The sequence below is a fragment of the Salvelinus alpinus genome, chromosome 20 (genome assembly GCF_045679555.1).
Source record: "Salvelinus alpinus chromosome 20, SLU_Salpinus.1, whole genome shotgun sequence".
Classification (NCBI taxonomy): Eukaryota; Metazoa; Chordata; class Actinopteri; order Salmoniformes; family Salmonidae; genus Salvelinus; species Salvelinus alpinus.
In genome coordinates this window covers 34,681,955-34,707,190 of record NC_092105.1, presented here as the reverse complement: position 1 = coordinate 34,707,190, position 25,236 = coordinate 34,681,955, and the positions used below count along the sequence as shown (strand labels likewise).

The 25,236-nt window shown below is 45.4% G+C and overlaps 1 protein-coding gene across 1 annotated transcript in view; it reads left to right on the top strand.

Annotated features, from left to right (window-relative positions):
* Positions 1-17,211: 17,211 nt before the first annotated feature.
* Positions 17,212-25,236, top strand: part of LOC139546733 (Krueppel-like factor 7) — a 79,310-nt gene continuing 71,285 nt past the window's right edge. Inside the window, exon 1 of the mRNA XM_071355463.1 lies at positions 17,212-17,737. Within this exon, the coding sequence (XP_071211564.1) occupies positions 17,636-17,737 (102 nt within the window). The 5' untranslated portion in view covers positions 17,212-17,635. The remainder of the gene's footprint in view (positions 17,738-25,236) is intronic.

Here is a 25,236-nt window from a genome sequence, read left to right as displayed (position 1 = left end):
TGATTTACTATTTGTGAGGATAATCTGTCTTCTGATTAATTATAGATTTTCTGCAAAGATTTGGATACCTTCGTGCTTCTCTATCGCAGTGGAGCCGAAAGTATTATCACAAGATCACTGACAAATCCCCTCCCTCCACGTCTTCCCTAATGCTATTTTGGGGTGCGTACCAAATATTCCAGCAATATTCCACATGATGAATCCTGGAATGTGTTGCTCAGTGGTCTCCACAGTGAGCATCACATGTCTGCGTGCACATGTCAGGGGGATGTATTATCATGTAACACACAGCCTCTCATGCAGGAGTGAGACGAGACCTCGGTAGGATGCGCTCAACAGAGAAAGCACCGTCTTTAAGCGCCCCAGGGGGGTAATAATACAGAGGAAATAGTTAACTCCATCATCTGTAGAATCCAACCAACTCCACAACCATGCTATGTCTGATGCATTGCCAGTTTTCCCCCAGTATTCATCGGTAGAAATTATACGAATCATTCCAAAAACATGGTAGGATAATGACAGGCTACAGATTGTGTTTATTGAATTCCCTCCGTTCTTTTACTTTCAACATCCTGAGCCTGTATTCATAAAGTGTATCAGAATAGGAGAGCTGATCTAAGATCAGGTCCCCCCGTGTCCATGTAACCTTATTCATTTTTCATCTCAAAGGCAAAACTGATCCTAAATCAGTACTCATACTCTGAGATGCATGAAGAATATGGGCCCAGGCTGCCACAATGACTAAGGCTTGACCAACCAACCACAAAATAAATTGTATCTCCTGAAGAAGTGTGTGTGAACGACTACAGCGTGAAGAAATAACCTATTTTACAATCACATGAATAATTTGCTATCAGCACCAGCCACCATTATGGGAGAAATGGCAGAAATATGTAAGTGTCAGTGGGAGTGAATGGGAGCTGTGTTTGATGAGCAGATAGATATAGCAGCAGTTTCATCTGCCTCATTTGGCCGATACAGAGGAGGTGAGCCATGCCAGGGATGCTCACACACACACACACACACACACACACACACACACACACACACACACACACACACACACACACACACACACACACACACACACACACACACACACACACACACACACACACACACACACACACACACACACACACACACATCACACACACATCACACACATCACAGGGATGATCAGCCACACCACAGCAGTTATTGATGCAGGAGACTAGTGGTCGATGCGAGCGGCTTGTCATGAGCGGGTCCAACTGGGTCTGAATGGATCTTCACTGACTCGTATATAACATGGGGATAGCGGGTGGGATGGTAGTCATAGGGGTGAGCAAGCGAGTTCAACTTATCTACAGTTGTTTCGTTTTAGTGCTGTTAGATGTAGAATAGTGCTTCTTAGAAGTAGAAAGTCCCCATGGACCCGTATTCGTAAAGCAACTCAGAGTAGGAGTGCTGTTCTAGGATCAATATGACATTTTAGAACATACTGTAACATAATGGATGAGCTGACTCTAGATCAGCACTCCTACTCTCAGATGCTTAATGAATACAAGCCCTGGTCATGCCCGTTTGATAGGCCATGATATAAAGAAAATGTGGATATTAGAGGGGTTATTCCATCAAACACTCCATCCTTGTGATTTCTTTTAGTAGAAATGATAAATTATTTAAGACCTACACTGTATTTATCTAATTGGCATTTGGAATGAACCTTTTAAGATTCAGCACGTACAAGTGATCTAAAAATCTATTGGAATTTGAAGGCGAAACCAATGGGGAGTTCTTTCGCCCCCTGAGAGAGAAGCTAATGAATTCTAGTTAACTGCAACATTTTCCCTTCATCAGGAAAATAGTATTCTGGCAGAATATAAAGATTCTTCACAAAATACTAGACAAACTCTAAACTAAAACAAAAATTTCAACCCAGAAATCAAATGTGATTCAGACGTTGTCTGACAATTGTTTGGTCTGTGATCAGAAGTAGCGCTACAGATGTAGCCTAGCGGAGAGGGAATCTACCTGTGGGCTTATGGGGCTGTCAGAACGTTGCTATTGATGGAGTGCTGCTTTGATCTGCTCTCTCTCTTTCTCTCTCTCAGCTGGAATGCTGTGTGCTGTTGTCATGGCTCCCTAGCGACAGGGATTCAATCAAACACCTGACCTCTGACCTCTCAGGCCCCGCCCCGTCACTGGCGTAAATGATGACCACGATGACCACAGGCCGTTCTGTCAAAAGGTTCTGATGGCCGATAGGCCGGCCCTGACAGGACAATGTATGGGGATCTTCTATACCTGCAAACACCAGGGGATGGACCTCTCTCTTTCTCTCTCTCTTCTTCTGTCTCTGTCACTTTCTGTCACCCTCCTCACTAATATGAGGATTGTCTTCACCTGCAAACACCCCCCACCCTACTGTACTACAGTACAGACACACTCCAGGCCCAACCAAGCAAGCAATAACAGAGGCCAACATTATTCAAAGGAATGGGCCCCATTGCTCAGGTCACCATTTGGGCCGCTGTGTTCCTGCACCTCATCGATTCCATTACAGACTGGCCTCTATGATGTATGGCTCATGTGCTCCATGTAGAAATTGCTTTTTCCACCATGCCCCCCCCTCCACCTCCATCCACCTCCATCCAATGGCCTGCAGGTGAAGTTCAGAGCCGGAGCCCAAGATAGTGATCGCCCTCTCAATATAGGCCATATTAGCATCAAATTAACCTTTGGGATGGGAGGAGAGGAGAGGCGCAGGGGCGAGAGGAGAAAGGGTCAAACTCTACTCCTCCTCTTTCTCTTTTTCCTCTCTTTCGCTCATTCCTATTTAATTCCCTTTAAATGGATGCCCCATGGATGCCCCTCCCTGGTCCCAGCTATTTCTCTCCCTCCCCCTCCATTTTCCCACATGTATTCCTCTCCTTGGCACAGGAAGCACCAACACAGCACTAATACCGACCCAGCTGAGAATGCACTTTCTCTCTCTCTCCTACCCTTTCTCTGTCACTCTCTCTCTCTTACCCTTTCTCTGTCACTCTCTCTCTCACCCTTTCTCTGTCACTCTCTCTCTCACCCTTTCTTTGTCACTCTCTCTCTCCTACCCTTTCTCTGTCACTCTCTCTTTCCTACCCTTTCTCTGTCAGTCTCTCTCTCCTACCCTTTCTCTGTCAGTCTCTCTCTCCTACCCTTTCTCTGTCAGTCTCTCTCCTACCCTTTCTCTGTCACTCTCTACCCTTTTCCTTGATGTTCTTTGAGTTGCCTGAAGATCGCTCTCCATCCTCCCCCTCCCCTCCTCTTCCCAATCTCCTCCTCCTCCCCCTCTCCTTGCCTCTCACTATCAGAACACAGCACATGACCCCTCCCTACCACCACGCCAACCTCCCACCTACCCTGAGGAAAAAAGTCCTACCCCCTGTCCTCCCTGTCCCCCACCCCCTAGCAGAGAACGAAGTCAGTGTATCTATAATGCTCTGATGACCTGCGCTCCGCAGTATGAACGAGTGCATGTCTCTCTCTGTCAGTAAATATAGGCCTTATCGACCTCAGCAAAACCCTCAAGCAGAGTAATATCTGCTCGTACGATGCAGACTCTAGTCTCTATCCCCCCATCCCCCCTTCCACTGCACATACACACACACACTCATCTCCTCGTACTGTCCCTAGACACACATACACTCATCTCCTCGTACTGTCCCTAGACACACACACACACACACACACACACACACACACACACACACACACACACACACACACACACACACACACACACACACACACACACACACACACACACACACACACACACACACACACACACGTCTCCTTGTACGTACTGTCCCTACACACACACACATCTCCTTGTACGTACTGTCCCTAGACACACACACACACATCTCCTCATACTGTCCCTACACAGACACACACACACATCTCCTCGTACTGTCCCTACACAGACACACACACACATCTCCTCGTCTCCACACATCTCCACACCACTCCTCATCTCCTACACACACACACACACACACACACACACACACACACACACACACACACACACACACACACACACACACACACACACACACACACACACACACACACACACATCACATCTCATCCTCGTACAGTCCCTACACACACACACACTCACATCTCCTCGTACTGTCCCTACACACACACACACACGCACACACACATCTCCTCGTACTGTCCCTACACACACACCCAAACACACACACACTCATCTCCTCATACTGTCCCTACACACACACACACACACACACACACACACACACACACACACACACACACACACACACACACACACACACACACACACACACACACACACACACACACACACACACACACACACACACACACACACATCTCCTCGTACTGTCCCTACACACACACACACACACACTCACACATCTCCTCGTACTGTCCCTACACACACACACACACGCACACACACATCTCCTCGTACTGTCCCTACACACACACTCACTCATCTCCTTGTACTGTCCCTACACACACACACACACACACACACACACACACACACACACACACACACACACACACACACACACACACACACACACACACACACACACACACACACACACACACACACACACACACGCACACGCACACACACACACACTCATCTCCTTGTACGTACTGTCCCTAGACACACACGCACTCATCTCCTCATACTGTCCCTACACACACACACACACACACACATCTCCTCGTCTCCACACATCTCCACACATCTCCTCATCTCCTACACACACACACACACACACACACACACACACACACACACACACACACACACACACACACACACACACACACACACACACACACACACACACATACACACACGTCTCCTTATATCCACATGACTGTCTCTGTGACCGCTGGCCGCATCTCTGTTGACGCCTTGATTGCTGTTTTGGCTGCTGCTACTGTACATGGTAGTCTGTATCAGTCAGTCACTGGATCACTAGGCAACATGTCTCTCTGGGCCATGGAGCTTAGAAGTGATGCTACAGAGGTTTTCTATCATTTCTTATTGTAGATTTTGAAAGTCGTGCTAACAAGCCAATTGTACACATTTGCAAAGTTATGTACAACAATATCCATTTTGGATGATATGTTACGTCCCAAAAAAGAAACACATTATGTTATGCATTTCTAAGTGCCTAAGAACCCGTTCAATATCTTTAAATTAAACTAAGTCCAAACATTAGTAGTAGAGGGTTTTAGAATTACTCCACTCATTACCCATTCAGCTCTGCCTCTCCAGAAACAGGGAGCGTAGTCAGGCTCCCGAGTGGCGCAGCGGTCTAAGGCACTGCATCTTAGTGCTAGAAGTGTCACTATAGACCCTGGTTCGATTCCAGGCTGTATCACAACCGGCTGTGATTGGCCCAGGGTCGTCCGGGTTAGGGTTTGGCCGGGGTAGGCCATCATTGTAAATAAGAATTTGTTCTTAACAGACTTGCCTAGTTAAATAAAGTTGAAATAAAATGAAAAAGTTGTCTAGCTGTGTTGATGCTGTCAGTAACCTGCACCTAGTCTAGCTGTGTTGATGCTGTCAGTAACATGCACCTAGTCTAGCTGTGTTGATGCTGTTAGTAACCTGCACCTAGTCTAGCTGTGTTGATGCTGTCAGTAACCTGCACCTAGTCTAGCTGTGTTGATGCTGTCAGTAACCTGCACCTAGTCTAGCTGTGTTGATTATGCCAGTAACCTGCACCTAGTCTAGCTGTGTTGATGCTGTCAGTAACCTGCACCTAGTCTAGCTGTGTTGATGCTGTCAATAACCTGCACCTAGTCTAGCTGTGTTGATTATTCCTGCACCTAGTCTAGCTGTGTTGATGCTGTCAGTAACCTGCACCTAGTCTAGCTGTGTTGATTATGCCAGTAACCTGCACCTAGTCTAGCTGTGTTGATGCTGTCAGTAACCTGCACCTAGTCTAGCTGTGTTGATTATGCCAGCAACCTGCACCTAGTCTAGCTGTGTTGATGCTGTCAGTAACCTGCACCTAGTCTAGCTGTGTTGATGCTGTCAGTAACCTGCACCTAGTCTAGCTGTGTTAATTATGCCAGTAACCTGCACCTAGTCTAGCTGTGTTGATTCTGCCAGTAACCTGCACCTAGTCTAGCTGTGTTGATGCTGTTAGTAACCTGCCCCCTGTGGGTTTCTATGTACCACATCCTTTAAAAAAAGCTGAGCACAGCCAAAGCCTAACCCAGTCTCAGCCTCAGCTGATTCCAGTATGGCAGGCAGCTTAAAGGAAATGCCCCATCTTTCCTCTTTCTGAGGATGGCTCCCAGCGGTAGGGGACATGCCAGACTTCAACCCTGCTGCTGCTAACCCTTTCTCCTCGACCACATCTCTCTCCTTTTCCTCTCCACTCTCTCTCTCTGTCCTCTTCTCTCTCTCCCCCTCTCACTCTCCTTTCATCCTCTCTTCCCCCTCTTCCCCTATCCTCCCTCCCCTTCTCATCCCTACCTCTCCCCGCAGCTCAGACTGCTTCCCCACCTCCCCAGCTCCCGCTAAACTACGCTGCTACTCCTCCTAATGGGAGACAAGCCTGTTAGAGCAACACATCGAGCTTTACCACCCCCACCAGGGACTGAACTCTCTCTCTCTCTTTTCCTCCTTCTCTCCCCAATGTTCTCTCTTTCTCTCTCCTCTATCTTTCTCATCTCTCTCTCTCTTCTGCCTGTCTCTCTTTCTTCTTGCTCTCTCCATTTTCTTTCTCCTCTCTCTCTCTTCTGCCTGTCTCTCTTTCTTCTTGCTCTCTCCCTATCTCTCGCTCTCTCGAAGCGCTGCCTAGCTGCACCACAAATCCTCTATCCCTCATTTCCACCACCCTCCATCACTACCCTCTCTCCCTCACCTCTCCCCCACCCCCCATAGCAACAACCCCTGAAGAACTCATTTAGTCAGTGACGCAGTGCTTTTCTCCCAGCATGAGCAGCGTGTCCAATTATGAATTCATCTATTTGCGATTTATTTTATGTCAAACATGCGAGCCACCTCTGAAATGTAATGGCGTACAACAGTATAGCGTGGTGAGCTTCTCGCCGGGTGATTTAACAGGGGGAGAACTATTATGGGATTGGGCCGGTCTTCTAATGAGAGATGGATAGGCATTGGTGTGTGAGTTATCTATGTCCCAGGAAAAATGGGGGAAAAAACATACACAATCACACACACACACACACACACACAAACTTATTTGGCGAACCAACCATGGAAAATTGTTCCACATTTCCTGCCTGATGCGATTTCATTTCGATGCAAAAACCCAAGCGTAGCGTATGTAACCCTAGCTAATAAGGCGCTTGGTTAATGTAATGTATAATCTTTTAAATTAATATGTCTGACACAATTGGCTGGTAATTAATTCCAGTGAGTACAAGCAAATGAGAAGATTTATTCCAAACTGTCAATCACCGCCAGTTAAATGTGCAAACTGGTGGGATTACCCCTATGCGACGATAATTATTATTATATGGTTATGTCAAATATATGGCTACATTGGCCATATATAGCATGTATATACAGTATAAACACCCATTACCTGGGCTGTAAAAGGGGCTGCCTGCTGACAAGGGCTGATTATGAAAAGGAAGGTCAATCTAATGGATGAGCAGTCTGGCCATAGCCTTTCTCTTTATGATATCATAAAGAAGGTGTCTCAACGGGGTCATCAACCAACCAGCAAGCCTCTTTCTGTCTCTCAGTGTGTCCCCACTAGCTATAACGCAATGCCTTAGGATGTCCCCCTTCTCGCTCTCTCTCGCCCTCTTTCCTTCCCTCCCTGTCTCTCGCTCTTTCTCTCTACCTCCCTCTCCCTGCCAGTCTGTGCTGTGGTAGTAGCCTGGCGTCCGATCCTCCGTGTGCCAGCCCAGCCAGGCGAGGGGGGCAGGAGTCAAGGTTGGAGGGACAGAGGGAGAGAGAGGAGGGAGAGAGGGAGAGGAGAGGAGGGAGAGAGGGAGAGGGGGAATGAAAAGGAGGGTAGGGGGTGAGCCAGGCGGGCCACAGGGGGGCTGTGGTAGAGGCTTTGATCAGAGGGCAGATGTAAGTGGGAGTGACAGTCCACCAGCACACAGCTTAGCTCTGGCCCAGGCTCAAACAACAGCCTGCTGCAGGCAGGGGACACCACTGCAGGGTGTGTGTCACAGAGACCAGCACACTGTGACTGACCTGGCTGCCCACACACACATACACACGTACATGCAGTCACAGAAAGACACATATACACACAACAATGTGTCCGTACAAATACACATACATGAATGCACACACATAAACACACACACAAGCCCACTCAGGCACACATGCACATACTGAACATACACACAAATGCATATGTGCACACCCACACACAAGTTTCAAGTTGTATTAGTCGTATGTACGGGATATACATCAGAGGAGGCTGGTGGGAGGAGCTATAGGAAGACATGCTCATTGTAATTGCTGGAATGGAATCAATTGAATGGTACCAAACACATGGAAACAACCTGTTTGACTCCATTCCATTGATTCCTTTCTGGTCATTATAATGAGCCCATCCTGCTATGGCTTCTCCCACCAGCCTCCTCTGACATGCATGGTATACATCGTCCAACAAAATGCTTACATGCAGGTTCCTTCTCGACAACAACAATAAGTAATAATAAAAATTACGAATACGAACAGTAAATGGCAGTAGAATAGAATAAACATTTTAGCATAAGTATAATACAGGAAGGCACAATTTCAAGTCCAATATTTACATTTGTATTGGGGAAGGGGGGATGGGATGCAAGTGTATAACTTGAGCAGTATAATAAGAGTCTGGTAGCAGCAGATGTGATGTGTGCTAAAAGTGCAGAGAATCAGAGCAGATGGTCAGATGAGTTCAAGTGTTCAGCAGTCTGATGGCTTGTAGATAGAAATGGTCTCTGAGCCTGTTGGTATCAAACTGGGGTGTGTGGGGTCCTTGATGATGCTGCGTGCTTTCCTCAGGCACCGCTTCAAGTAGATGTCCTGGATGGGTGTAATCACGGTCCCAGTGATATACTGGGCCGTCTTCACCACCAGCTGGAGGGCTTTGCGGTCGTGGGCCGAGCAATACCCGTACCAGGCCATGATGCAACCGGTCAGGACGTTCTCGATGGGGCAGCGGTAGTATTTGGAGAGGACCAAGAGTGGCATGCCGAACTTCTTCAGCCGCCTTGGGAAGTAGAGATGCTATTACGCCCTCTTGACAAGAGTGATGGTGTCGTTGGTCCACGAAAAGTCCTCGGTGTTGTGGACGCAGAGGAACTTAAAACTTGTGTCTCTCTACTACAGTCCCATTGATGTGGATCGGAGCATGTTCCCTCCTCTACTTACTGAAGTCAGCAATCAAGTCATTTGTTTTGCTGACATTGAGGGAGAGGTTGTTGTCAAGACACGTCCACATGCACACCTACACGTTCATAAACTTCATACAATGTATTGTATACGCCTGTAGAAAAATGCATTACGTGTGGAATTCCTCACATCACCAACAAAGAAACTGACAATCTTTTTTTTTATCTATCTCTGTTGAAGAATAGTACACACACACACAAAATCAAGCATGGAGACCCATTACATGCTTTCTGGTAAATTGGAGTGCACACTTTCTAAGACAAATTAAGGCAGACTCATATCCCTTGGACACTTGCCATCAATTTTAATACTATGTAAATACCACCGGTAACTGTTACTATTATTATTCGTTTTCAGCCAAGGGGCTTTGCTTTCACTACAGATGTAGGTTCTTAGTTTGATCACTCTTTTGTTGCTGAGAATTTTCCTGCACAGAAGGAAATGCAAACTTGTAGTGTATTTGAGTTTTAAAAAGACTTCTAAAGTTTGTAATTTTCACTTTGAAAATTCAGACTTGTATCAGAAATGTATCAACCCCTACAAAAAGGTCCATTAATTATAATTCACATAATAATTCACATTTCCTGTTGCTGCAATATTATTTTCCTGCTGTAGCAAACGGCTCAAATTCAGATCCTACATCTGTATTTGCTTGGCTGGTGCCTCTTTGACACAAGCTCATACATTTGTCTTTATTAAAATCAGAATGCACAATTAGCTTTAGAATATGCTTAACCTCCTATACCTCCCATAGCACTAGGATATATTGCTTCCCTTCCTTCCATTATTAATAATATGGGTTGCAGAGGGGGTTGAGGAGAGCAATATCACTGTTACATATTAAGGAGCTACGGGGGATTTGCTGCACTTTATTTGGTGATGGTGAGTGTGTGTGTGCAAGGTTAAGAGTTGTAGGTTATGTGTGTGTGTGTGTGTGTGTGTGTGTGTGTGTGTGTGTGTGTGTGTGTGTGTGTGTGTGTGTGTGTGTGTGTGTGTGTGTGTGTGTGTGTGTGTGTGTGTGTGTGTGTGTGTGTGTGTGTGTGTGTGTGTGTGTGTGTGTGTGCTCCAATTTCGAAGCTCTCCGACTGGTGCAACTGGATCTGGGATAAGAGCGATAAAAGGGGGTTTGAAATTTGACGCAGTTAGGACCGGCTTTGAAGAAGCCTGTGCCCCTTCCGCCCCCCTCACCCAGTCTTCTTCTGTACCCATTTAACACAGCAAGGGGTCGTCATGATTGGGTCCTTTCCCTATATTGCCTGTGGTAACTGAGGGTCTCAGAGTGGAGGAGACATGGAGGGGGGACAGAGGAGGAGGGGGACAAAGGGGGAGGGAGGGGGGCAGAGGGGGAGGTCTTCCGAGACGCCACAAGCACCACCCACGGCCCTCTTTTTAAATATTTACACTCGGCTCAGCCATGTGGAGATAAGGCAAGGGAAGGCCAGGGGAAGCCTGGACAGAGCCGTTCTGTGCTACTTTATCTTGGTTTGGGATTTTGGGTTTGTGCTACTGCGTGTGTGCATGAGTGTGTTAGCTTGGCTTTCCTTGTGCCCTACTGAGCTTATCTAGATCCGCACACGACCACAGGAGAGGAGATGGAATGCGGCAGAGGAGGAGAGAACAAGTGCAAACCAGAGAGAGAAAAACGGAAGCAAAAGCAAGCGAGAAAGAGAGGGGAGGGAAAGAGAGAGTCCAGGGATGTGTCAAATGGATTGATGTTTGCAGGGCACTGCGTCGGTGAATGGCCAGTTGGCTCAGCCTCCTCCTCCTACTTGTAATGCCATGTAGAGAGGGAAAGAGGGAGGGAGGGAGGGAGAAAGAAAGAGAGAGAGGGAGGGGAGGGCTGTCCTCCAGTCTCCCACAGCAGGATAATAAGATTACAGCTCTGTATGCCAGAGGAGAGGAGAGGAGGAGGAGGACAAGAGAGGAGAGGAGAAAGAACAATTTGAAACAGGCTTACTAGAGAAGGGAGTCGGTCCCATGTGCTTCCCCATAGACGGCTAGGCAAGGTTTTATATATGGGATAGGATAACCTGTCTTCTCTCTTATCCTGTTTGCTGTGTTTTTAGCGGAGACAAGGCTAACACGGAATTACCCAACAGATCCACTTTATAGTGTGAAATATCCTCTCTCTTTCTCTCTCTCCCTCTCTCTCTATCCCTCCCTCTTTTTATCTCTCTGAGTGTGGGATGTATTTTTTAAAGGAAATGCTAGTAGTAAATGCATGGGTAAGGCCGGGGAATAACAGGGTTTCTCCAGCACCCAGAGAGCGAGAGAGAGCGAGAGAGAGCGAGAGAGAGAGAGAGAGAGAGAGAGAGAGAGAGAGAGAGAGAGAGAGAGAGAGAGAGAGAGAGAGAGAGAGAGAGAGAGAGAGAGAGAGAGAGAGAGAGAGAGAGAGAGAGAGAGAGAGAGAGAGAAGTAATGCGAGGAGCTGGTGGTACAGTAAAGGAGAGAGAGAAGCCTTGCTTTGCCTCTCTCTACTTTTAATCATGATTGAATTCATGAGATCCACACTATCGCTGGTTCCTGACTCTTTCATACAGTGGGAGACGCCGGATGAAAGAGAGGAGATAAATGTATTCCCTTTATCATTCAAAGTATCATTCCTCGCGCTAAATTAATAATTCTGTTCTTTTGAGGTCTCCCAACCCATAACCCTTTTGCTCAAAGGCCTTTTACACTTTATTGGGGAGAGAGAGTAAGAGTGTATAATAAAATAGATGGTGGTGGGGTGGTTGGTAAGGCAGTGATCCCTCTCTCCATCTCTCTCTCGTTCTCCCTGTCCCTCCTTGTCCAGTTAAAGGTGTCCTGTCATCCAAATGCTTCTGGAGGTCAGGGTCATTCCTCACTCCGAAGTTGCGAATGGCCGGAAGGGTGCCAAAGAAAGAGGAATAAAGGGAGAGATAGAAAGAGAAATAGGAAGCAAGCGAGAGGGATTGAGGGAGATATTGGGGGAAAGGATAAAGGGGAAAACGGAAAGAGGGAGCGAGGGAGCGCATCTCAGCATATCAGGCAGAGGGGAACTCTAATGCGAGTGGACGTTTTCATCTCTGCAGTGGCACTCCAGTCCAACTTAATTGGGACAATTCCCACTTGTGATATAATTTCCTTCTTACCTCAGCTTGACTCTTATGATCTCATGCTTCTACCTCATCCCCATCCCCCTCTCCTCTTTTCCACTCTTCCCCTCTTCTCTCCTCTCTTCCCCTACAGTAGACACACTGCTGTGTCGGCAGCCGGGTCACAGCTAGCGAACTGAGATGCACTCTAAAGGAAGAAAAACAGAGGATCTGCTCACTTCACTTAATATTACAGCACAAATCTGCCATTGACTTCAATACATGATTTATACACTGAGTCCACATACGTATTTCAAGATTCTATTCTGTGCTTACAGATAAAAATAAGGACCCGCCACACTGACTGAACATAAGGTGGAATCTCTAAATAGAAGTCAGCCCGAAGAGAATAGATACTGCAGTGCTGATGTTGTCTTATGAATACTGTAAGCTATGGGGTTTGTTATCCATTCATATCAATGCCATTATTGATGCCTGCTTGCCTTGTGGTGGATGCAACCAGATTGTGGAGATGCATCTGGCCTGTTACAGTATATAATCATCAGCAGCGATACTCAGCAGATGTTGATATCTGTGTCAACATTCCCAGTAGTGACTACATTGAGGTGCATGTGCCTATGAGTCACAGAGAGAGTGACATATGATGAGGGTGTTTTTGGGAAGACAGTCCCTTGTTCTTGGTAGGTAGCACACGTCTAGGGACAGAGCTAGACTTTAGAGAGATGAGTGTAGCAGTGAGAGATGAGCATACTCACACTCCTCCCGCTCCCTAGTGTCAAGCTGTGTGTTTGTACACGGCGGTGTGTGTGCCGTGCGTACATGCAGTGTGTGTGTGTGTGTGTACAGGGCTGGCCCTACCAGTCTCTCCCTGGGTTATATTGCCTCACCAGGGGACATGGACTATGGGGGAGGGTACGTAGAGATGGAGAGATGGAAGGATGGAGTGGGGAGGAAGCCCCATGTGTTTAACCCACGGGTCAGTTACCATGACTATCCATGCACAGCCAAGTCCACATGATGTCAACCACAACCATAACAGCTTACGCAGCCAATTACAACGAACGGAGCACTGGATTATTCTTTCTACTGAAAGAGATGGAGTTGTCATCTTTGTTTGCACCTGCCTGTGTCTTTGTGATCCGACTTCAACAATTAACCAGATATTCCTCCCATAAAGGCTTTGGAAGCATTACTTTTTCCCTTGGCCCAGAGGTTTTTCTTAATAACCACATCACCTGGCCAGGATAGTCATAGGCTACAACTAAGAAAAACTAAGAAGCTTTATGCAGGATACAATCCTAGCGCTATTGACCACTATTGTCTATCTTATTGTGTGCAGAGTTACTACTACAGAGCTAGTATATCTGCTGTGGATGTGTGGCTGCTGCAGTGCTGTGCTGCTCTGGGCCTAGGAGGCAGGCTGGCAGTGCTGCGGGTATCTGTGTGTCTGTGTGTACTGCAGTTTGCTGCTCTGGGTTGTGTTGGGCCTGGGAGGCTGTGAGGCTCAGGCTGGCTGAGAAGCAGCTGTTCCAGACATGGTGGGCAGAGGGTTACCAGCAGGGGGAGGAGCGTACCCACCATCAAGGGTAAGAGGGCCCAGCTGTGGGCCACAGCCCGGCTGATTCTCACACACACCACACACACACACTAACACACACCTGGACTTAACACACCCTCCCCTCCTCTACCCCCCCCCCCCCCCCCCACCCTCCCATCCTCCACTCCTTTCCCCATCCCTGCCCTCTGGCCATTCCCAGTGAGAAGCGTTGCTACGTGGGTACGTACACGCCACAGCCTGCAGCAGCTACATCTGACCCCCCTCAAGCAGGTGTAGCAGCGAGAAAGAAATTGAACGGCCCGGAGCGACCAGGCGCCCAGCTGCAAACAGCTGGTATCATCTCCTGTGTGTTTCAGTCGCAGTCAAAGACCAGGAGGGCTCATTCACCACACACACACACACACACACACACACACACACACACTCATACTCGTATGCGCACGCTCACACACAAACTCGCAAACATACACAGTACACACACACACATTCTCATTCCTTATCCCTTATCCCACCCCCCACCCACTTCTCCAGCCCTCAGTCATCCTCCTCCCTTTGCTCTAGCTAATTCCCTCTGGCAGAGAGACCTGTAAAAATCAATAGGGAAAATGTCCTGAAACAGCCAATCTAGCAACCATCTGCCCTCGTACTCCACTGAGACCAAGCTCCCAGTCCCCGGGGAGGGGAGAGGGAGCAGGAGAAAGCACAACACATGGTACAAACTCAATTACTCACTAACACTAAAATACTCTATAAATTACTACTGTAAAGATAGACACTAAATGCAGGTTGGAAACATATTGGCTATTTATTTCCTATTCACTATTATATTGTTATTACATTGTAACTACATAGTAATTACATCATGTTTACCAAAGGCCTCCAAATAAAGAGCATAACAAAGTATTGCGATCTCGTTGTGACAGAACTAAATAACAATATAGCCTATTCACAACCTAAGTCCCCGGAGAGAAAAGATGGAGCAGCATACTAACTTCTAGAGCATTGCTTAATATCCTCAGTGCAACACATGTAATCTTCCTCACATGTAACCACTGGGTGTGCAACTTCACAATGTGTCACAATACATAATGGTTATTGCATGGAAACTTGTCCTATGCCTACTGAAATAGTAATTCAATCCCGCTGCCTTGGCTTGCTGTGCTGACTGGGTCGTCCCCTCCACTGTATCCTCTCTTACCATATTGATGGCTTTGGCCTACATTGTAAATGGTTACTAAGCGGATGCTGTCTGATTATCAATATAATGATGGATCCAGATGCTGTAAACACATACTGCAGGCTGCACAGCAGTAGGTTTAATCCTAAATAGCACCCTATTCCCCTTACAGTGCACTACTTTTGACCAGAGTTGAGAATAGGGCGCCATTCGGGACACAGCCACAGCCAGGCCATATCATGGCACAATATGTGTCACAATAACTGTCATGATTTCTATTATATACAATGGTGAATCTGATTACATGGTTTGTATACGTGTTTGCAGGATGAATTGGCTAGTTTGTCAGAATATTCCTGTCTGATTACAGTCAGAGGTGGACTGTAGCCTAACAATGGCCTCGATGCACATTGTTTATAGTGTATATGAGTGGCCTACATAGGCATGCAGGCGTACATATCATGGATACAGATATGTTGTGAAAGGTTCACAGTGAAAGGAGAAAAGCGGTGAGCCATACATTCATTGCAAACCTGTATGTTTACAAATGCCACTGCATTTGGACCTAAGACTGCCTATGTAGCTTACTAACCTAGGAGAGACTTAATGTTTCTTAGGTTTTTTACATTAGGTAGCCTATTAAACCTTTTTATATACATTATACACATAGGCACAGTGTTATTACAGTCCAGGGAAGCATTGTTACATATAACATGTACAGTACTTACAACTATGACACTTGTTTGCGGTTTGTGTATTCACATTTCATTGTATATGCATTAGCTATGTTGACAAATGGAAATGAATTGTGATTAAATCTCTCCTTACCCTTTGGTATTACTTAGACTGCTCATTTTATTTTCAAATCCTTGTATGTATACCTACAGATTTGCATAACTGTTGTAAAAATGTAAAGTAGCCAAAGTTGATTGCTCACTTTCCCCTGAAATATTATGTTTCTTTAAAACTGTCAGCCTCTCTCTTTTCACCTGGCTATGTGGACAATATGAGGACAAAATATCCCTGTCAGGTTCAAATAATGTCTGATTCATTAGTTATGTTCTACCAGACAGTAAATGTGATACATGCTGTTATCATTATATTGTAAGGATTATATAATTGCACATGAATGTAATGTTTTTATTTGTTATCTTTATTAGGCTAGAGTTGATGCATGCCTTAATATGGCCAAATTATACATTTACAGCCCCAATCCACAGTTAACACTTTTAATTTTCATACTGAAAGTATTCACAATCCACATGACCAAGAAGTACTGTATAATAATAAAAACGTTTACGATTAGTTTTGATAAGGTTTAGTGTGTATTTTAAGGGGCAGAAAAACGTGTAGGCTATAGGACTTGTACTGGTTTCTCCTTCAAGCTACAGACAAATAGTCCACACGCTGAGTTCAATATTACACAGCGGGTTTCCAGTAAAAGCCTGCAACCTCAAACAACAAGAGAAGTCGCCTATGAGCGGCGTCGTGTTGGGAAAGCTGTTACATCACAACCTCAAAGTCCCTGTTGGTCTTCTGTCCGAACGCTTCTTCCACTAAAACCGTCTTTTAAGATTAACGTTTCGAAAAATATATAATTCATTAGGCTACACTGAAAACATGCTTTAGGAGTATTAAATGTGTTTAAAATGAGGTATTTTGACGTCTGAAATGTTCGCATGTGCTTCCTCTTCGGCCACGGACTTCAACTGAGTGAAGGAAAAATGCTGCTGCATTTATATAGACATCTAAAAATAGCTCACCTTTCACTGCCATGTTTGGCCAGACTGACAGCTACACAGAGCCAATACCGGCTCGCCATTCGTTCTAACTCCTCCTTTTTACCTATTTTAGCGCCGCCTTAATTGGACGCCAGTGAGGTCCGTCAACCCTATTTACCTTACATGGTCACGCACGGAATTGATTGACAACAAACCACTCCCCCCTTCGAGTCCCTTGGCTCGATCCGCTCACTAGACAGCTAGCCCGAGCTAGTCGCCTGCTGAAGCCACGGCAGCCAGGGGAAAAAGCAACCTGGAATTTATAGAGCGAAGATTGCAATCTGGTAATGCGGAAATAGATGGACGTTTCAAGTCACCGAGTTGGCATCCCACTCCTGGACTGAATACCTGATAGTTAGCACCAGAGAAAAAGGATTGCAATTCAGTGACACAGTATTCAACTATTATTTTTTATATTTCTTTATAGTGGTTATTGTGCGTATTATTTGGTTCCAGTGGCATATAGAGCTTTACTTTCTGGTGCACGGACAGACGCACGAGGAGTATCTGAATAACATTTTTTTGTTAACCTCTTAGACCTACCATACACAAGTAGGGTTCTTTTTTTTCTCCAGTGGATCAAAGTAAATTGTTTTCAAATCGCGCATCAACATGGACGTGTTGGCGAATTACAGTATTTTTCAGGAACTCCAACTCGTGCATGATACTGGCTATTTCTCTGCGATGCCTTCGCTGGAGGAGAACTGGCAGCAGGTGACTTAGTGCTTTTTCTTCACTGTATAACTGTCTTTACTTTTACTGTAGTAGTTTAGTATTTGTAAATCATCACTTGTACGCTGTGGTTACGCTCCGGAGATAGAGAGCTGTCGAGTTGCGGCGCTTACATGCCAGCCCAGCGCATGCTGCCTGTCACGAAAACAATCTCAACTTGATCGCATCCGCAGGCAATATATGGTGTAGAGAAAAGACTGCCATGGACGCCTCTGTGTCCATCATTCCACTAAAGGACGCTATTTTCCAAGCCCATAATATACTATCTACTTTGTCTGGCTGTGCTCTGTTATTCTGACGGCTCTTGATTGCATCTCGCTTGCCGATTGTGATAGTGTTATTCTGCAATGAATGACAAGCAATATGGCTTGTTGCAGACAAGTCTGCATTCTTCTTGTTATTTACATAGTAATACTGCTATAATTTGGTTTTAAGCACAATACACTGTTTTAATAACATTGTGATGGTTTCTAATTGCCGTCGTTTTTAGTGTAGGCTATTGATTAGAGAATGCAGAGCGCGGATCGATACGGCCGTCTGTCAGTCGTTCTATTTGTTTTATTCATAAATAATGGAAACCAACCTGAGATAGAGAGAGAGAGCTCGTGGCACACACACACTAATTACACGTCTGTCAGATGCGATTTGGGAAAGCGCAGGGCAATTTGGGCATCGAAGATGAACACTTGACTAATAACAAGAGACTTGTTCTTAAATAATGCATCCGCATCTGTCAGATTACTTGGTGTTTTCAGCCGGTTGGTACGAGAACCGGCTCCCTATAGTGATCCATAATATATTATCACCATGGAGCCGCGAGAATATGTGCGTGAGGAAGATTAGCAGCTAGGCTGCATGGGAGGAATTGTGTGTGTGTGTGTGTGTGTGTGTGTGTGTGTGTGTGTGTGTGTGTGTGTGTGTGTGCGCGCGTGTGCGTGTGCGCGTGTAGTGCGCGTGTAGTAGTAGCCTATACGGAAAGCACGGGGCTTTTGGGTTGGAACAAAACGATACATCCAATCTCACCAATGTGCGGAGTGAAGCCTGTGATGTTGCTGGATAGACGTAAAAAGAGATCCACCTGTATTTGTCTCTGTGGCGTTGTGACATGTCGCGCTCAACATAGGCTAACCACTCGTTTATTAGAATGAAGTCAACCGAAGGGCTGGCACTGGCACAGTGAGCACACAGGGCATGCACATGGCCAAGCAGTCACCCGTGCCAACGCTACTGCCAGTCACCAAATATATTTGTGTGACTTAGGCTACTGACACTGATTCACGACATGATACTATTCCATTTCGTGGAATGATGCTAGCAGTTTATAGGAAAGAGGTGGTTGTGATATAGTGATAGGTGTGTCATTTCATAGAATGAGATTTTTTTAAAGATGGAAACTGGTGTGCTTTTGAGTGCTCAGCCAGTGTTACTTATTCGGTGCGCGTAGTGAGATGAGCGCGTATGAGTCTGCACTGCGCGTAGTGAGATGAGCGCGTATGAGTCTGCACTACAAGTCCACGCTGCTGTGCGCACGGCTGCACTTACCGGCTGGGCTCGGGCTGACTGGTTGTCTCCCCCAACTCATTGCCATTCCATGTGCTCAACTGCAGGAATAGATCGGCTGGTTATTAATCGCTGGTGTGTGAGCGTGAAAAGGATCCAGCATAACCCCTGAGCCCCCCTCACACAGCATCTCTCCCTCCCTCCCTCCCTCCCTCTCTCCCTCCCTCCCTCTCTCCCTCTCTCTCGCACACACACACACACGGTTGGCTGGCATGTGCTAATGGAAAGCTGTGGTCTGGCAGGGCCCATCCCGCCACTTTCAGCAGTAATTGGCTGCTTGCTGTCAGACAGACAGAGGGGTCTGCTCCATCTATCTTTCCTGGCTGTCTCTCAATCATTCCCCCTCTTTGTTGTCTTACATAACCTACTCACTTTTTGTGTCAATTAACAGCCTTGACCAACACAGGGACCATTGCCTTTTTGTCACAATGCTGTTGCACACCATACAGTTGAAGTCAGAAGTTCACTTACACCTTAGCCTGTCTTAGGTCAGTTAGGATCACCACTTTATTTTAAGAATGTGAAATGTCAGAATAATAGTAGAGAGAATTTTTTATTTCATTTTTTATTTCTTTCATCACATTCCCAGTGGGTCAGAAGTTTACATACACTCAATTAGTATTTGGTAGTACTGCCTTTAAATTGTTTGACTTGGGTCAAACCTTTCGGGTAGCCTTCCACAAGCTTCTCACAATAAGTTGGGTGAATTTTGGCCGATTCCTCCCGACAGAGCTTGTGTAACTGAGTCAGGTTTGTAGGCCTCCTTGCTCGCACACGCTTTTTCAGTTCTGCCCACAAATTTTCTATAGAATTGAGGTCAGGGCTTCGTGATGGCCTCTCCAATACCTTGACTTTGTTGTCCTTAAACCATTTTGCCACAACTTTGGAAGTATGCTTGGGGTCTTTGTCCATTTGGAAGACCCATTTGCGACCAAGCTTTAACTTCCTGACTGATGTCTTGAGATGTTGCTTCAATATATCCACATCATTTTCCTCCCTTATAATGCCATCTATTTTGTGAAGTGCACCAGTCCCTCCTGTAGCAAAGCACGCCCACAACATGATGCTGCCTCCCCCGTGCTTCACGGTTGGGATGGTGTTCTTCGTCTTGCAAGCGTCCCCCTTTTTCCTCCAAACATAGCAATAGTCATTATGATCAAACAGTTCTATTTTTGTTTTATCAGACCAAAGGACATTTCTCCAAAAAGTACGGTCTTTGTCCCCATGTGCAGTTGCAAACCGTAGTCTGGCTTTTTTAATGGTGGTTTTGGAGCAGTGGCCTTTCAGGTTATGTCGATATATGACTCGTTTTACTGTGGATATAGATACTTTTGTACCTGTTTCCTCCAGCATCTTCACAAGGTCCTTTGCTGTTGTTCTGGGATTGATTTGCACTTTTCACACCAAAGTACGTTCATCTCTAGGAGACAGAACGCGTCTCCTTCCTGAGCGGTATGTCGGCTGCGTGGTCCCATGGTGTTTATACTTGCGTACTATTGTTTGTACAGATGAATGTGCTACTTTCAGGCATTTGGAAATTGCTCCCAAGGATGAACCAGACTTGTGGAGGTCTACAATTGTTTTCAGAGCCCTTGGCTGATTTCTTTAGATTTTTCCATGATGTCAAGCAAAGAGGCACTGAGTTTGAAGGTAGGCCTTGAAATACATCCACAGGTACACCTCCAATTGACTCAAATGATGTCAATTAGCTTATCAGAAGCTTCTAAAGCCATGACATCATTTTCGGGAATTTTCCAAGCTTTTTAAAGGCACAGTCAACTTTGTGTATGTAAACATCTGACCCACTGGAATTGTGATACAGTGAATTATAAGTGGAATAATCTGTCTGTAAACAATTGTTGGAAAAATAACTTGTGTCATGCACAAAGTAGATGTCCTAACTGATCTGCCAAAACTATAGTTTGTTAACAAGACATTTGTGGAGTGGTTGAAAAACTAGTTTTAATGACTCCAACCGAAGTGTATGTAAACTGTATATGTCCATGTGGTAAAGTGTGTTTGTCATCTGTGTGTCATGTGTGTTTGCCTAGCTGGCTCTGACAGCATGGTGACATGTTGTTAGTAATGGCTGCCAGGCCGGCCTCCTGGTAGGTTTGTTAGCACCAGGGGTCTGTAGGAACAGTACAGGGAGCCCAGACACGTAGCCAGACACCTACTGTAGCCTCCAAACCTAGTAGTGACCTGCTCCAAGTCTTTCTTCCATTACACTGCAGAACCATGCCCAAAGAGAGAGAGGATTACTCTGTAAAAAATATTGTGCTAGTTCTACATATTTCCAATATGAGTTATTTTGACTTATAATATACTTAACTTTTAGTGTTTCACAAACACTAACATATTAAGTTCAACATTAAAAAATGAACTGTTATTGTTGATTAGATATACTTAATCTTTCTGATTAGTTATATTCATTGATCGTGTTCTAGTGTTAAACATGGCTTTATGTATTTAATCACTTGACATTATTATCCACTTAAGCAGGAATTGTTGAGTGCAGTGCTCACTACACTACCACTAACTGGAGGTAAAGCTGCAAGAATTGTAGCTTGATGTATTTGCATTTGTCAGAGTGGCACGTGTGATCTTACTAATGGTGAGAATGAGAATGGGTGGTCTCGTCATTGAACGTCAATTTGAACAACGATTTTGATATCCGTTCATCATGATCCATTACACCTCATAGCATAACAAACTGTTTGATACTAATATAGAAATGTGCTTTTTATTCTTCAAACGTGCATGCAACATTGTGTAAAAGTATTGTCAAAAAAAAAAAAAAAAAAAAAAAAAAATTAACCACAATCCTCTGAAACTGAGCCACATGGCAAGTTGTCGGAAGAATTTAAAATTCTCAAGTTGAAAGGAGATATTATGAAAATTGTGTAAGTTAAACACAATCTTCCTTGTAGTTGTTTTTACACACAAATAGTTGTTTAGATTATGCATTTATCTTATGTTGAATTCATTTTGGGGGTTTGGTTGAACTAGTGAAGTAGAGTAAAAAGAACTCATTATATTTAAGTAAAGATGACAACACATGTTTTTAACTGTAAAAATATTTGTATTTTTACAGTTATAAGTATAATTTACCAACCACCTGAATAATTTTTCTGAATTTAGAGTGAGAGGAGAAGAAAGAAAGGAATAGAAAAGAGAAAAATAGAGAGAGGATTACATATGTAGGATCTTCATTTGTGCCAATTTGCTACAGCAAAGAAAATAATCCTGCAACAACAGGAAATGTGAATTATTATATACTTTTTTTGTATGGGGTTGATACATTTGTCTTTCAAATCTGACATTTAAAAGTGGAAACTACAAATGTTAGAAGCTTTTTTAAACTTTGAATACACTGCAAGTTTGCATTTCTTGCTGTGCAGGAAAATTCTCAGCAACAAAAGAGTGATGAAATTAAGATCCTACATCTGTAGAGTAAGATGCATAGAGAGAGAGGAAAAGTAAATAAAGAGATGGTTGGGGGGGAAGGGTGGCTCTGACCCGGTCGACCGCTTTTCTGCTAGATGTGTTTACTCATTGTTGTGCAGAGGAAATGGAGCCACTAGGCCACCGCCAGCAGCCAGAGAGAGGCTCCCAAATGGCACCATATTCCCTATAAAATGTATTACTTCTGACCAGACCCATAAGTAGTGCACTATGTAGGGAATATTGTGCCATTTGAAACAGAGCCAGAGAGAAAAAAACATCACTTGGAAGGACAAACCATAAAAGTCCTATTTGATGGTATGAGCGAGAGAGGAAAGGAGGGGGGAAGGCAAATGAGTGAGGGTTGATAAAATCCTTGTCCTGCCTGGGTGGACAGGTGGATAAAATAGTTTTTTCTAGTGTGACCGGCGTACTCTGCTCGACGCCGTTAAAACTGCCTAATATTTTTACTGGTGCAGTAGGATGTCTTGATAGGATAGGAGAACGTCTACTCTGTCTAGCATGGCCCTAGATCTGCCAGGCAGGCAGGAGAAGGTAAACGACAGGCACCCTTCCCTCCCTCCCTTGCTCCTACCGGAGACAAGATGGATGGCCGTTGCAGGCCCCCGGTGAGCAGAGCATGAATCAGGCCTTAATGGATGCGATATGGGTGAATTGAGTTTCAGTGCTCTTAGGCTGGGACCAGGGCTGAGGCTGAAGATGGGGGCTCCCTCTCTCCTCTCTCTCTTCTGAGTCCCTGTGGAGACAACACACTGCTGCTGGCTGGGCTGGCTGTCTCTCTCACCTGGATTGAACAAAGACACTATCTCTCACTGTCACCAGGAGACAGAGGTAAAAGAGAGAGAGGTGGCTGGAAAGAGGGGGGACCGGAGAGAAAGAGGGGGGAAAGAGAGAGAAGGGACGAGAGAGAGAGAGAGGGGGGGGGAGGGGGGAGAGGGGACCGGAGAAATAGAGAGAGGAGACCAGAGAGAGAGAGCGGCCCACTGTAATCATCGCTCTTCTGTTCGTCCTCTGTAGAAAGGGAGGGATTATTTCGGCAGTGACCCGTGAGGGGGGTTAATTTAAAGAGCGTATGTTTGTGCACCAAGAGGGCCCCTGTTGTCTCCGTCTCCCTCCACTAACCAACCACGCACGCGCGCATGCACACATTGTCGTCTTTGGCTGCAGAGTAGGTTGTGATGGGAAGGGGAGGGCAGAGAGCAGGTTTGAGAGCAGGTGGGTCTGCCTGGGGATTGAGACAGGAGGAGAAGTAAACAACACCATTAAAACCAGGTGAGACACCTCGTCCAATTAACCAGCCTCACCTGAGACACAGAGTGGAGACAGAGAGAGAGAGGGAGGCATGATGTCTGTTTGTGTTTGTCTGCCTGTTTGTCTGGCTAGCTGTCTGTCTGGCTGACTGGCTGGATGGCTGGCTGGCTGGCTGTGTCTATCCGTCTGGCTCTCAGTCTGTATGAGTGTCTGTCTGTTTGTCTGGCTGGCTGGCTGTAAGTCTGGTTGTTTGTCAGTGTCTGTGTCTGTCTGTTTTTCTTTGCCACTCAGGCGGTATGTGTCCTCTCCTTCTCAGACAGCACTCATATAGTTGTGGGCTGCAGTGAAAATGGGTCACCCTGTGCCTCTCTCTCCGCCATGCCTTGCAGTCCCGTCTCTCACATTTTGGGCTGCAGCGTTCTTTTTTATCTCCTTTTTGTTTTCAGAGCTTCTATTTCAGTCCCTTCAGGAATTTGAAGCATGCTCTCTAATTGATTTGTTTTAACTGGGAGGTATTTTTAGATCACAGGCCGTCTGTGTTCGATTGAAATGCAAATACAGATATAGAATCTTACTTTGATCACCCTGTTGTTGCAGGAAATGTTCTTCACAGCAGGAATGCAAACTTGTAGCTAGTTTATTCTACGTTTAAAAAGACTTCTAAAGTTTTTAATTTCCACTTCTACATTTTAGACTTGATTATCCCTCACTAAAAATGTATCAAGGCCAACAAAAATGTCCATTAATTATAATCCACATAATAATTCACATTTCCTGTTGCTGCAGGATTATTTTCCTGCTGTGAGAAACTGGTCAAAATAAGATCCTACATATGTAGCTAGTCCTGCACTGTGAGTGAAACCCTTTGAGCAATGGCAGAAATACAGGTTTGGCCTGAGAAATTGACGGAAAATATTTGTAAATTACCCAAAATAATCATATATAACTCTTTATAATGATATGAAAGTGTGACAGGCTGGTCTTGGTATTGTAATCCCCCAATTCCCAAGTACAAGGGGAATCCCGAGTGGTTCAGCGGTCTAATGCACTGCATCTTAGTGGTTGAGGTGTCACTACAGACACTCTGGTTCAAATCCAGGCTGTATCACAACCAGCTGTGGTTGGGAGTCCCATAAGGCAGCGCACAATTGGCCCGAATTTGGCCGGTGTAGGCCGTCATTGTAAATGAGAATTTGTTCTTAACG